We start from the raw sequence: 11268 nt of genomic DNA, 5'->3' as shown, positions 1-11268 counted from the left end.
AACCTAGCTCTTGATACCACTTGTTCGGGATCAACCCGATTAAGTAACGAACAAGTAAAAAAAAGCAGAAGAAATTGAGAGACTGAACACATAAATTTAATGTGGAAAACCCCTCCAAAGAGGATAAAAAATCATGGGCAAAGTAGTTTTACTATAATGACAAAAGAACGAAGAATACAAAAGATGGAGATAAAAACTAAACCCCAAAACCTGAAAACAAAGAACCCTCAAAACGTAAATACAAAATTCTCCAAAAGTTTTATGAGTTCTAATATTTTAATGGGTGTATTTTCTAAGGTTGTAAAAGAGTCTATTTATAGGCTAAATTTGTAGGTCAAATAATAAAATAATCTAGACTAATTAGAGTTCGACTGAAACAAATAAACAGAGTTTAACTAGGAGATTATCTCTCAATTTTGACTGAAACTTGAGGCATACTCAACAGCTTAAAAAAAATTTAAGGTCTGTTTTCTAAATGGGTCGGGACTCGAACAATATTTTTTGGCCCAGGCTTGACCCTACCTTGCCCGAATGTATTATATTGTAAAAGTAATTATATTAATTATATATATTAAATCACTAACCCAATTATAACTAAATATATTACCCAAAAGTTAAAACTAAAAAAAAAAAAGCACCCAACCTCCTAATCTTAATTGTTGTTGCTTTTAATGTTGTTTCGTTGTTGTTTCCCTACCATTTTGCTACTGATTTGTTGTCATTCTGCTAGTATATTGCTACTATTTTGTTGTTGTTGTTTGGATATTGTATAACTTTTGTTTTATTATTAATTTTGCTACTATTTTAGAGGCATTTGCTTGCTAAGTTGCAACTATTTTAGTATTATTTAAGTATAAAAACTTTTTTAATACATTTACAATGTGTTGGGAAATATTTATTTTAATATTTTTAGTGTATTTGATGTATTATATTTTTTAAATTTGTTTTTATATAAAAATCTTAAAAAACTAATACGGATAGGTTAGGTCGGGCTTGAGTTTATAATTTTTTTATCTAGGTCGGATTTGGGCAAAATTTTTGTCCATTTTTTGGGCCGAGTCAAGCTTAGGCATAGAAAATGGGTCTAGACACTTAGCATCGGCCCAACCCATGCCAGGTCTAGATGGCACCATGTTCCCATGCGACATCGATGGTTATAATGATTATATCAACAAGTTTATCAATATCAAAGATGAATCCATAAAAAAAAATTGTTATATTTTTATAATTTTTATATAATTTTTCATATTTTTGCATTTTTTATAATTTTTAAAAATTACAAAAAAAATTAAGTGCAATTCTTTTCAATTTTTAAAATTCTTGCAAATTCTCTTATAATTTTATAACTTTTTTTAAAATTTCAAAATTCTAGGTTTTATTATAATTTTTGAATTTTTATAATTTTTTAAAAATTTTAAACAATTTTAAGGGAAATTACCATATTTTGCCATATGGCATAACCCTATCGTGCCATTTGGCAAAGTTAATTGACATAAGGGCTTACAAGGAAATTGGTTATATTCAATTAAAAGTTCAATTGAGTGATGTTTTCAACTTAGGGTTCAATTGATTATTGCACTATTTTACAAGGACTTTTTGATATATTAAGCCTTGAAATTGTAAAAATAATACATTAAAAATAACATAAATATTTTTTTTTTAAAAAAACATAAAATCTAAAATGGGCTTGGAGAACTTAAGCAAAATTTTAAACGTATATTTGATGAATACCTCAATGTGGAGGCTTCAAGTTTCGATATGTGCTTAAAAGCGTAGCCCGTTGAACAAAAAAGGCCCTAATTTCTTAAGCATAAATATTTTACAACTTGCTTTGAAAAGAAATAGGTTAAAATATGTTTTAAATTTCAATACTTTTCAATTTTTATATATTTAAAATTTAATTTTTTTTTATTTTAAGAAATCTAATCTCTTTGTTTTTTGGATTTAAAAATACAAATATAATTGTTAATATTATTTAACTTTAACAATTAGACTTGAAATTTGAAATATTAAAAAATAAAAGGATTAAATTCTTAAAAATAAAAGGGGAGTAAATTTCAAAAAGTACATGGACTTGGAGTTTAATTTAACAAAAAAATGTTCTAATCCCTGTACTTTTTTCACATTTGAAATTTACTCCATACTTTTTATTTTAAAAAATTTAATCACTCTACTATTCAAATTAAAAAATACAAGTCTAATTATTACCGCCATTGAAATTTTTTGTTAATTTTTTATTTCATAATTACTAGTATTTTTTCAAAAAAGTTAAACAGGTTGGATTATATTAAAAAATAATAAAGTAGCTCCCCAAAAAATAACTGTTTTTGGAACTTAAAACAACAATAGTAACACCTAAAAAAAGAAAAATGAAAACCAAAAAAAAAAAAAAATCAAATCCAGCCATCTGATAAGTCACTTTCCTTCCTCTCGAGGCATTTAAAACGGCCAAGTGACCCATCGTCTATCCCTGAGCCTGGTTGCAAAGACTTCCTTCTCATCTTCCCATCAACGTTAATTAACCACAAATTCAACTAAATTACTTAATCGAATTTCAACTCATCTATACACTAACTCCGTAAATATCTCTATTTAATATTTACAGATTTTATTTATAGAAACGGGGCTCCGAAATTACATTTTTTCGATACCATTGAAAACTATCGTTGTAGTGGTGATTTTCAAAATTATACATCCTTAGTGGAGTGGGGCAATTGTGAAGCAGTAGTGGAATTAGCAATATCCGCTCCATTGCCATCATTACCTTAACTTCTCAGATTTCAAAACTCAAATTCTTGTTAACGTTGTTAATTTTTTTATTAAATTTATTGATGTGACATTTTTAAAAATAAAAAAAATATTTAATTGATAGTAATGTAACTATAAGAAATGACGTAGTAATGAATTTGAATTTAACAAAATAATTTTAATAGTCTTAAGAATTTGACTTAAGTGTTTGGTATGATGAAAAGTAGTAACTTACTAACTTTCTTGGAAATTTAATCTATTGAAAAGTGATTCCAACGTATGGTATGCCAAATTTTATTTAATTTCTTTGGAATCTGGCTTTCCTTTGGGAGTTACTTTCTTATAAACATGGCAATGTGATTCCTATAATAAAATATGAGAAATTTATTTCCTCATGTAGATTGGAAAATTCAAAAAGTATTAAGACGAAATTAATCCCATTTCATATTGGTTTGGGGTATTAGTCTATTAATTAATGTAAAAACTAGAAGCTACAACTATTGCCCCATTTCTTCTTCCTACTACTTTATTTTTTCTATTACACCAATAAATTCTTCGCAAGTTTTTTTAATTTATTTCAAAATAAGTTTTATATATCAATGATTTTATATATGCATTATTATATAGGTTAGTATTTTGTACACTTGTCTAACAGTTTATTGTATTTATTTCACTAGTAGCTTTGAAAAATTGACAAATATCTCTTTTTTTAAAATATATTTTTTAAATATTTTACTATACTCTTATAAGTTACTTGTCAACTACTTGATTCTGTTTGCGGAGTCTAAAAACTCCACATACCAAATAATTTCCCTTATTTATATTTTTAAAAAAATAAATGTAAGACAAATTTGAAATGATTTTGTTTTCAATTAAAACTATAATTCTTTTTGGTACTGATAAAAATTATAAATTAAAAATAATAATTAATACATGAATATCATATTTTATTTAGGAAGGGTAAATTCGTAAATTATCATTACGTGCCTAGGAAAGTACTTAGTTAACCAAACGAGATAATGTAACTTTCTTGATATTTTAATTAATGCCTTCCAATGCATACCACGCGTTGTAAAGTAAGATTTCAAGGAATCACATTCCATTAGAATTATCCTTGGAATCATAATATGGGAAAACACCAAACACTATCTAAAATTTGAAATCTAAAAAGTAGATGGACTAAATATCTAAAAATAAAAATATATGGCTTAAATTTTAAATTTATTAAGAGTATAGGAATTTATGACATATTTTAACCTAAAAATTTAAGGAAAAAAATACAAAGAGATTTTCCCAAGCAATGATGGGGGGAATTATCATGGTAGTCGATACTGTTTCAGTACCATCCATACTGACTGGAATGCTTTGTTCCAATAGTAAACTGAAACAACAAATTTTAGGTTTCGTTTTGATGCAAATTTCGGTTGGTATAAGTTGTATTGACGCGTATTGGTTAATTTCGCTCGTACTGACTGAAATATGGTGAACCAACCGGTATCAAAAAATTAATTTTAACTTTATTTTTTTAATTTAATTATGAATTGTTATATGGAGTAATTTTATTGTTTAATTTATGGAATAATTTGTTTTGCTTGTTTAATTTTTCTTTGGTGAGTTACAAGAGAGGAGGGCAAAGCCCCAATAATAATGCGACTAGCATGACTCAAATCCAGGCCATACCTAGGACGGTGAACACATTGGTCATCAGGCCAACACACGAGGTTTTGTTTATTTTAAGTTTATTTAATGGTGGACTGTATTTGTGAAGCTGATAAAATAAAATTTTATATAATTGATGAGTATTTTTTTTGTATCTTAAAATTTACATAAAATGAGGTTTGAACTCATGCCACCAAAATTTTTAAAAAGTTTTTTACTACTTCAACTAAAATTTTATTTTTATGTATATTTTATATTTAAATTTACTTAATTTTATTATTTAATATTTATAAATATTTTTTATATGCATACATCAAATATTTTATAAAAATAGTGATAAATCTAAAAGATGGTACGTCCGCTCTGCAATACTGACTACCATGAGAATTATATTAGTACCTATATATAAAAAGAAAGTCGTTTGACTACCTTGGACCTTCCTCCTATTGAAATGAGGATACCCAGTACCCACCCACTCACCTTTTTTTTTTTTTTTTACAAAAGTTGATTTAATTTTAGCTTTACTCCTTTTATTATATTTAAATTTAAAATTTAAGTTTTATATTTAATTTCTAACGCAATCCGATCCTATATTTTTATAATGTTATTAGTTAGTTCAAATGGTTAATATTATTAAATTTTTTATTAAAATATTATGAAGTTCCTTATTTTTTGAAAGAGTCAATTTGGCGGTTATAATATGGTAACATTTGGATTAAATTCCTATACTTTATTTCTTTTACATAATTTGATCTTTCTACTTTTATAATGTCATTAATTAGTCTAAATAGTTCATATTGTCAAGTATTTCAATTACAATGCTGTAGCCATTTTTTAAGAACACTATTCCAACAACAAAAAATTCTATTATGACGAATTTGAATGCGTGTTTTTAAGGAAAAAATATCACATAAGCATTTTCAACGTAATTTTTTATTACATTATTACTAAGTGAGTTTTGTTTAATTTTAAAATGTCACACCATTACATTTAACTGAAGAATTTAATGATGGTAATAATTAAACCTAAATTCTTAATTTTGAAGAGTAAAGGAACTAAATTCTTGAAAAATGAAATAAGGAGACTAAATTTCAAATGTGTGAATTCTATAGGGACTTAGATCGTATTTTAACCTTCATAATTAATTTAATAGAAAAATTTTAATAGCAATAACAATTGAAATTAAATTTTTAAATGAAAAAAATAGAGAGTTTGAATCTTTAAAAATAAAATATATTTTTAACCTTCAATTTTTTAATATAAACAAAAAAAAAATCAATCAAGAAGAAAAGGTGGTTTTGATTATACCGAAGTAGAGTTCCATGACAAAAATTCAACACAAATATTTATACTAAACCTGCAGGTTAAGGTTATTTTAATCATTAGTAATGTAAATTCAACACAAAACTAGAATTAGATTTTAGCGAACAGCCATAGCAATGAAAACAAATATTTGCTTTCACATTTGCCTGCGGCATATCTAGTAACTATAACAATGGGAAATTAATTGGAACTATGCGCGAGCTGTAATTTGTATGCAATGCATTTACTTGAAGCATATTTATTCTCATAGAAAGTACCACTGCCTCTGCTCCTACCCATAATTGCATTTGTTTGAGCAAAAAAAGGAAAGTAGTCTACAACCTGAGTTCGTTCACCCCATGGATGAGGTACAGGGGAAGAAGGATTACGTAGACCCGCCACCAGCTCCCTTGTTGGACATGGAAGAACTTAAGAGCTGGTCTTTTCACAGAGCTGTCCTTGCCGAGTTCGTTGCTACTCTTTTATTTCTTTTCGTGTTAGTTGCCACTGTTATCGGTCACCAAAGGCAACCTGCTTGTCAGGGTGTTGGTCCCCTTGGTATTGCTTGGGCTGTCGGCGGCATGATCTTCGTTCTCGTCTACTGCACTGCGGGAATCTCTGGTAACCCTATGTACTTAGCGAATCAGCTAAGTTAGCCTATGAAGTAGATGAATATGTGAACTATGCTTATGAGTTATGACCTTGCCATCATTGTTAAAACAGGTGGTCATATTAATCCGGCGGTAACGTTGGGGTTGTTCGTGGCTCGGAAGGTTTCATTGGTTCGAGCGGTGGCCTACATGGTGGCGCAGTGTTTGGGAGCTATTTTTGGCGCAGGCTTAGCAAAGTCCGTCATGAAGCACTACTATAATACACTAGGAGGTGGTACAAACGTCGTGGTTGCTGGGAACTCGAAAGGCGCCGCTTTGGGAGCTGAGATCATCGGCACCTTCGTCCTCGTCTACACCGTTTTCTCTGCCACTGATCCCAAAAGAAATGCACGCGATTCCCATGTCCCCGTAAGTATCATAGTAGCTACCAGACATGCAAAGATCACTCTTAAATTTAATAGCAATAATTATTTACATATTTTATAAAAATGCTCCTAATTATATTTTTGAGTTCTTTTAGTCATCAATTTTTATACTTTATTTTAAATTATTTTTTAATAAATTTAATGAAAATATCGTTAAAAAAAAGTTAATGATGATGTAAAATTTTATATATATAATATTTTTAAAGAGATATAATTTATTATTTAAATAATTAAATAAGATAATTACATAAAAATAAAAAATAATTTTTAATTTAAAATAAATAAATATAATTATCTAAAAATAATTTAAAAATGAATGATTCAGTATTTAGTGTAAATTTATCATTAAACCAATTTAATATGAATTAAAGTATAACTTTTCGGGTTTATTGTGATGCGGTGTGGTTTAGGTGTTGGCGCCCTTGCCAATAGGATTTGCTGTGTTTGTGGTGCACCTGGCCACCATTCCCATCACCGGCACTGGCATTAACCCGGCTAGGAGTCTCGGTGCTGCTGTCATCTACAACAATGGACAAGTGTGGGATGATCAGGTGTATATATATGTATTATTAATTTCATTTATTACCATATTTAATTGTGGATTGACTATTATTGACTTTTAATCTGCTGAAAATAGTGGATATTTTGGATTGGCCCTTTCATTGGAGCGGTGATGGCAGCGGCGTATCATCAATACGTACTGAGAGCTGAGGCTATGAAAGCTTTAAAATCCTTCCGCAGCAACTCTACAAGTTAAAGGCGTCGGCTGTGGCTGCCTGCTTTATTTGCTGATTGCTGTGTGTGTGTTTTCTCACTCACTTGTTGCATGTGTGTTGTGACATGTAAATGTCTTAAGTTGTACTTAATAAGTGGATTGGGTGAAATAATGTGTGTACGTTTTGAAATATGACTGCCAGCCCCAGGCTTATATAATTATACTAATGCATCCAGATGGATATGGTATGATCTAAATTATTTATTACCCATATTTGCAAAAAGAAAAGGACTGCCAGTTGAATTTCGAGGAACTCTTTTTCTTGCACGATTAGGCCCAAAATTTAAGTAGGTAATACTATTTATTATTTATAGTAATTTTTGATATGATAAAATGAAAACTTTCAATAATTCAAATTATTAACTCAAATATGGCAAAAAATAACATTAGTAGGATATAACAAAGTAATGTAAAACTCTAGTTATTTAGGGTTAGTTTAATGTTGCTTTTCAAAATTTCTATAGACAAAATGTGATTTAAAATTTAAAGTGTTGTCAAAAAAGTATTATTAAAAAATAAATTAATTTAAATAATATTCAAATTTGTTAATACTATAATATATAAAATATGGATTTTAAATACTTTTTAAGTAATTAATAAAAATTGTTTATAAATTTTAATTAGAAGAATAAATCATATTATAGATTTAAAATCACGTATGAAGATAACTTTTATAAATTAATAAAAAAATTATAATTGATGGAATAATTCACTCAAATTAAAAAAAAAACCTAATTCGACCTATCTTTGTTTATAATTAATATGATGTGATATTATTTTAACATTAATAAAAATTCAACAAATTAATAAAATATAAAAAAATTACTATGGTTAGTATTATGATTTATAAAATATAAAATGTACATACTTTTTAAGTAACCAATAATTTTTTTTAAGAAAACACTATTATTAATAGAAAATATGAACAATAATGATATAAAAACATGACATATACTACAAACGATAAATAAATTACGACAAACTAATGTACAATGTCATGTCTGTAAAATAATATCAAAATAAGATAATGACAAATTGATAGTAATTCCAACACTAGAATAACTGTGAAAACACCATAGATGCATCAACTTGATCAAATCGCTTAAATTTGCATTTTAGTCTCGCCATCATCAAATTAACTTGACGTTGAACACCGATCAACCAAGAAACAACCGTCAAAAGTCACGAGAAACCCACCGCATTAGTAATGCACAAAAGGCCAAGTCTCAGATGGCCTATCCTCTTCATCATCTCGAATCTATCACCATCACTAAGATCTATCACAATAAAATCCTTTAAGAACGGTTCCTAATAAATTTGGCGGCACCTTTATATTGGCAATTCTCACATATAAAATAGAACATGACTAAAAATTAAAAGTAAAATCAAAACACCTTTGCTTTCAAAGAAACCAGAGTGGACAAAACAAAAACCACGAAAAATGTGAACAAAATAAAATCAGGAAAGTGTGGACAAAACCACAATGATGTGGATTGAAATTAAATACAAAATAAAACTATGAAAAAACATGTTGAGTAAACCGCGACCAACAATCAGCTCAAAGGTCGGGGTCGCCGATCGAAACAAAGATTTAGTTTGAAAAAATTGATATAGAAGAAAATAATTTAAAATTTAATTTAAATAAATATAAATGGGGTTGAAAATTTAAGTGTAAGTTGGAGAGTAAAATTGAAAAGCAAGGATAAGCAGAAGTAGCATGGAAAGTAATGGTGGAACAATGATGAGAATGAATAGAGACACCGCTAATATGCATAAAATCACTGCTATATGATGACAAAGTGTGAAAATAGCAACTATTCGTAAAGGAATACAATGGATTTGGACGGAAATTAAGACAGGGAAGCTCCCATAAGTTATGGATATCACTCACTCTGCTACTACTTTAGTTTAAGTAGATGCGTTTCATGTCAAGCGTCAACCGTCCCGTGGGAACTAAGATCCTAATTTCTAGAGCAAAGTCCAATTAGTAGAAGATGCCACAATTCACCTAGCATCCCTCAAACAAACAGATTAGAAAGGAGATCACTAAAAGCCTAGGGCAGTCACCTGTTCCGACTGCTACATCTTACAATGGTAAAAATAAGACAGGGCAGGGGATGAACTCAACCAGTAGATTTGCGTCCACGTGCTTGGAGCGGATGGCTTCCATGCTCATCACCACTAGATCCAGATTTAGGTCGTCCGCAACTTCGGCAATGATCGCAGTAGCCTTGCTTCCTTCCCCAAGTCGTTCCAACAACTTGAATTCCTTAAACCCACCTGTTGTTTTCTATTTTTTCACATGTTAGCACATCTTATCCGAAAGGAACATTTGAAGAACAAAACTTGAATTGTGGGAACAACCGCCACCTTAGTTTCATGCTTGGCGTATATTTTGTACTAACCAATCAAATAACTACCGAGGCAGATATATAGTACAAATCAAGAACAAGAAAATGCACAAGGGAACCTTTTTTAGATAGTCTAGACATCTATCCTCAGGTTTATTACCAGTTTGATCACATAAAAAATATATGTATGAATGGTGAATTTTTATCGTATGTATACCTTGAGAGAGATGCCAGCGTATGCTGGACAGTTGAGTTCCATGTTCTGGCAACTCCTCTTTCTGTTTTTCATCTATAATGCAACGTACATAAAAGTTTTTGAAATCTTCCTTTTGAAGCATGTTACATAACAACACACACATGCTGCAATGGAGAGAGGGAATGTGCACATACATACCCACGACAGTAATGTCAGCGCCATAGTTCTTGGCCAAAGCAGCAGTAGTTGCAGCTGCCTGCTCAAAAGTTTAAGATGTTTAACAGAATTGTGCGAGGACCCAAAATGCAAATCACGACAAAGCATCCTTAGAAAAACACCATTGCTTTCCCCTATTGAAGGATTTAAAGCTAATGTTGTAGGATTTGGGGTTTTGAGAAGGAAACCTGTCTTGTTCCTTCGGAAAGATACGGATTTCTGCCTGTTATTGGCAGAAGCAGATGCTTGAAATGAGTAAATGCATCAGCAACTAAGCTCACTTCAGAGTCTTGAGGTTGAGGAACAGCCTTTGCTGTCAACAATTAGACCAAAAACATACAAAAATATCAAAACGGGAGCTTCCTATAACAAAACAATAACAGTCGGCCTAAATTTTCCATTACATCCAACAAATTATGTTCCATGTTGTTTTCCTCCTAAACTCAAGAACACTAAACCCAACATTGTAATATATATCAAAATTAAAGCAACATTAAAGGAAATTACCTTTGTGTCTGATTGTAGGAAAGTTAGAGAGATTTCGAGCTATAGACAAGAGAGGAGGAGAAGATGTAAAAGCTATGGAAGAAGGCAGAGACGGATCAAAATAAGAAGAAAAAAGTGGGTTTTTTCTTGTCAACTGGGGGTGAGTTTGTAGTGTAAAAACAGCGGTGGCGTTGAGATTAAATATTGTAGCGATACTATAGCGTGAGATAAAAAGTAAACTAAACGCACCGCACCGCACCCAATCGCACATCCAAGCTCACCCTGGAACTGTAACCAAATAATGCGCAAAAGCCATCAGAATCAGTGGAACTGAGAGAGGAGCAGTTAGTTGAGGACGATTTCCAGAAACCAAATGAGCTCATTTTATACGTTGGGCCATTCTCAATCACGTATTCATCGCCGTTAATCTTGTTGACTACACACTAGACTAGAGCTTCTAGCTTGTGGCATTTGCATATTAAAACGCAGCGTTTTATAT

At 30.1% G+C, this 11268-nt stretch overlaps 2 protein-coding genes across 4 annotated transcripts; one reads left to right on the top strand and one right to left on the bottom strand.

Moving 5' to 3' along the window:
- Positions 1-5711: 5711 nt before the first annotated feature.
- Positions 5712-7773, top strand: LOC107911321 (aquaporin PIP2-7). Its single transcript, XM_016839181.2, has 4 exons — positions 5712-6330; positions 6433-6728; positions 7156-7296; positions 7383-7773. The coding sequence occupies exons 1-4, from the start codon at positions 6069-6071 to the stop codon at positions 7500-7502; spliced, it is 819 nt and encodes a 272-aa protein (XP_016694670.1). The 5' UTR covers positions 5712-6068; the 3' UTR covers positions 7503-7773.
- Positions 7774-9238: 1465 nt separating this feature from the next.
- Positions 9239-11172, bottom strand: LOC107911322 (uncharacterized). 3 transcript variants are annotated; one of them, XM_016839183.2, is made up of 5 exons: positions 10791-11168; positions 10472-10596; positions 10266-10323; positions 10089-10160; positions 9239-9800 (listed from the first exon to the last, which is right to left on the bottom strand). In XM_016839183.2, the coding sequence occupies exons 1-5, from the start codon at positions 11038-11040 to the stop codon at positions 9607-9609; spliced, it is 699 nt and encodes a 232-aa protein (XP_016694672.1). In that variant the 5' UTR covers positions 11041-11168; the 3' UTR covers positions 9239-9606. The 3 variants fall into 3 exon arrangements, with proteins under 3 accessions (XP_016694672.1, XP_040962366.1, XP_040962367.1); XM_041106433.1 differs by having other exon boundaries at positions 9657-9810; positions 10791-11172; XM_041106432.1 differs by lacking the exon at positions 10089-10160.
- Between the last annotated feature and the right edge of the window lie 96 nt (positions 11173-11268).

This window comes from Gossypium hirsutum, chromosome D11 (genome assembly GCF_007990345.1).
Source record: "Gossypium hirsutum isolate 1008001.06 chromosome D11, Gossypium_hirsutum_v2.1, whole genome shotgun sequence".
Taxonomy (NCBI): Eukaryota; Viridiplantae; Streptophyta; class Magnoliopsida; order Malvales; family Malvaceae; genus Gossypium; species Gossypium hirsutum.
This window is presented reverse-complemented; position numbering and strand designations above follow the sequence as displayed.

What these genes read in the sequence shown, in the direction of transcription:
- LOC107911321 (XM_016839181.2), top strand. Translation starts at nt 6,069, where the DNA reads ATGGATGAGGTACAGGGGAAGAAGGATTACGTAGACCCGCCACCAGCT. An exon ending in CTGCACTGCGGGAATCTCTG is followed by an intron (nt 6,331 to 6,432) that starts GTAACCCTATGT and finishes TTGTTAAAACAG; the next exon opens with GTGGTCATATTAATCCGGCG. An exon ending in CACGCGATTCCCATGTCCCC is followed by an intron (nt 6,729 to 7,155) that starts GTAAGTATCATA and finishes GGTGTGGTTTAG; the next exon opens with GTGTTGGCGCCCTTGCCAAT.
- LOC107911322 (XM_016839183.2), bottom strand. Translation starts at nt 11,040, where the DNA reads ATGTGCGATTGGGTGCGGTGCGGTGCGTTTAGTTTACTTTTTATCTCA. An exon ending in TTTCCGAAGGAACAAGACAG is followed by an intron (nt 10,324 to 10,471) that starts GTTTCCTTCTCA and finishes ACTTTTGAGCAG; the next exon opens with GCAGCTGCAACTACTGCTGC. An exon ending in ACGCTGGCATCTCTCTCAAG is followed by an intron (nt 9,801 to 10,088) that starts GTATACATACGA and finishes AGAAAACAACAG; the next exon opens with GTGGGTTTAAGGAATTCAAG.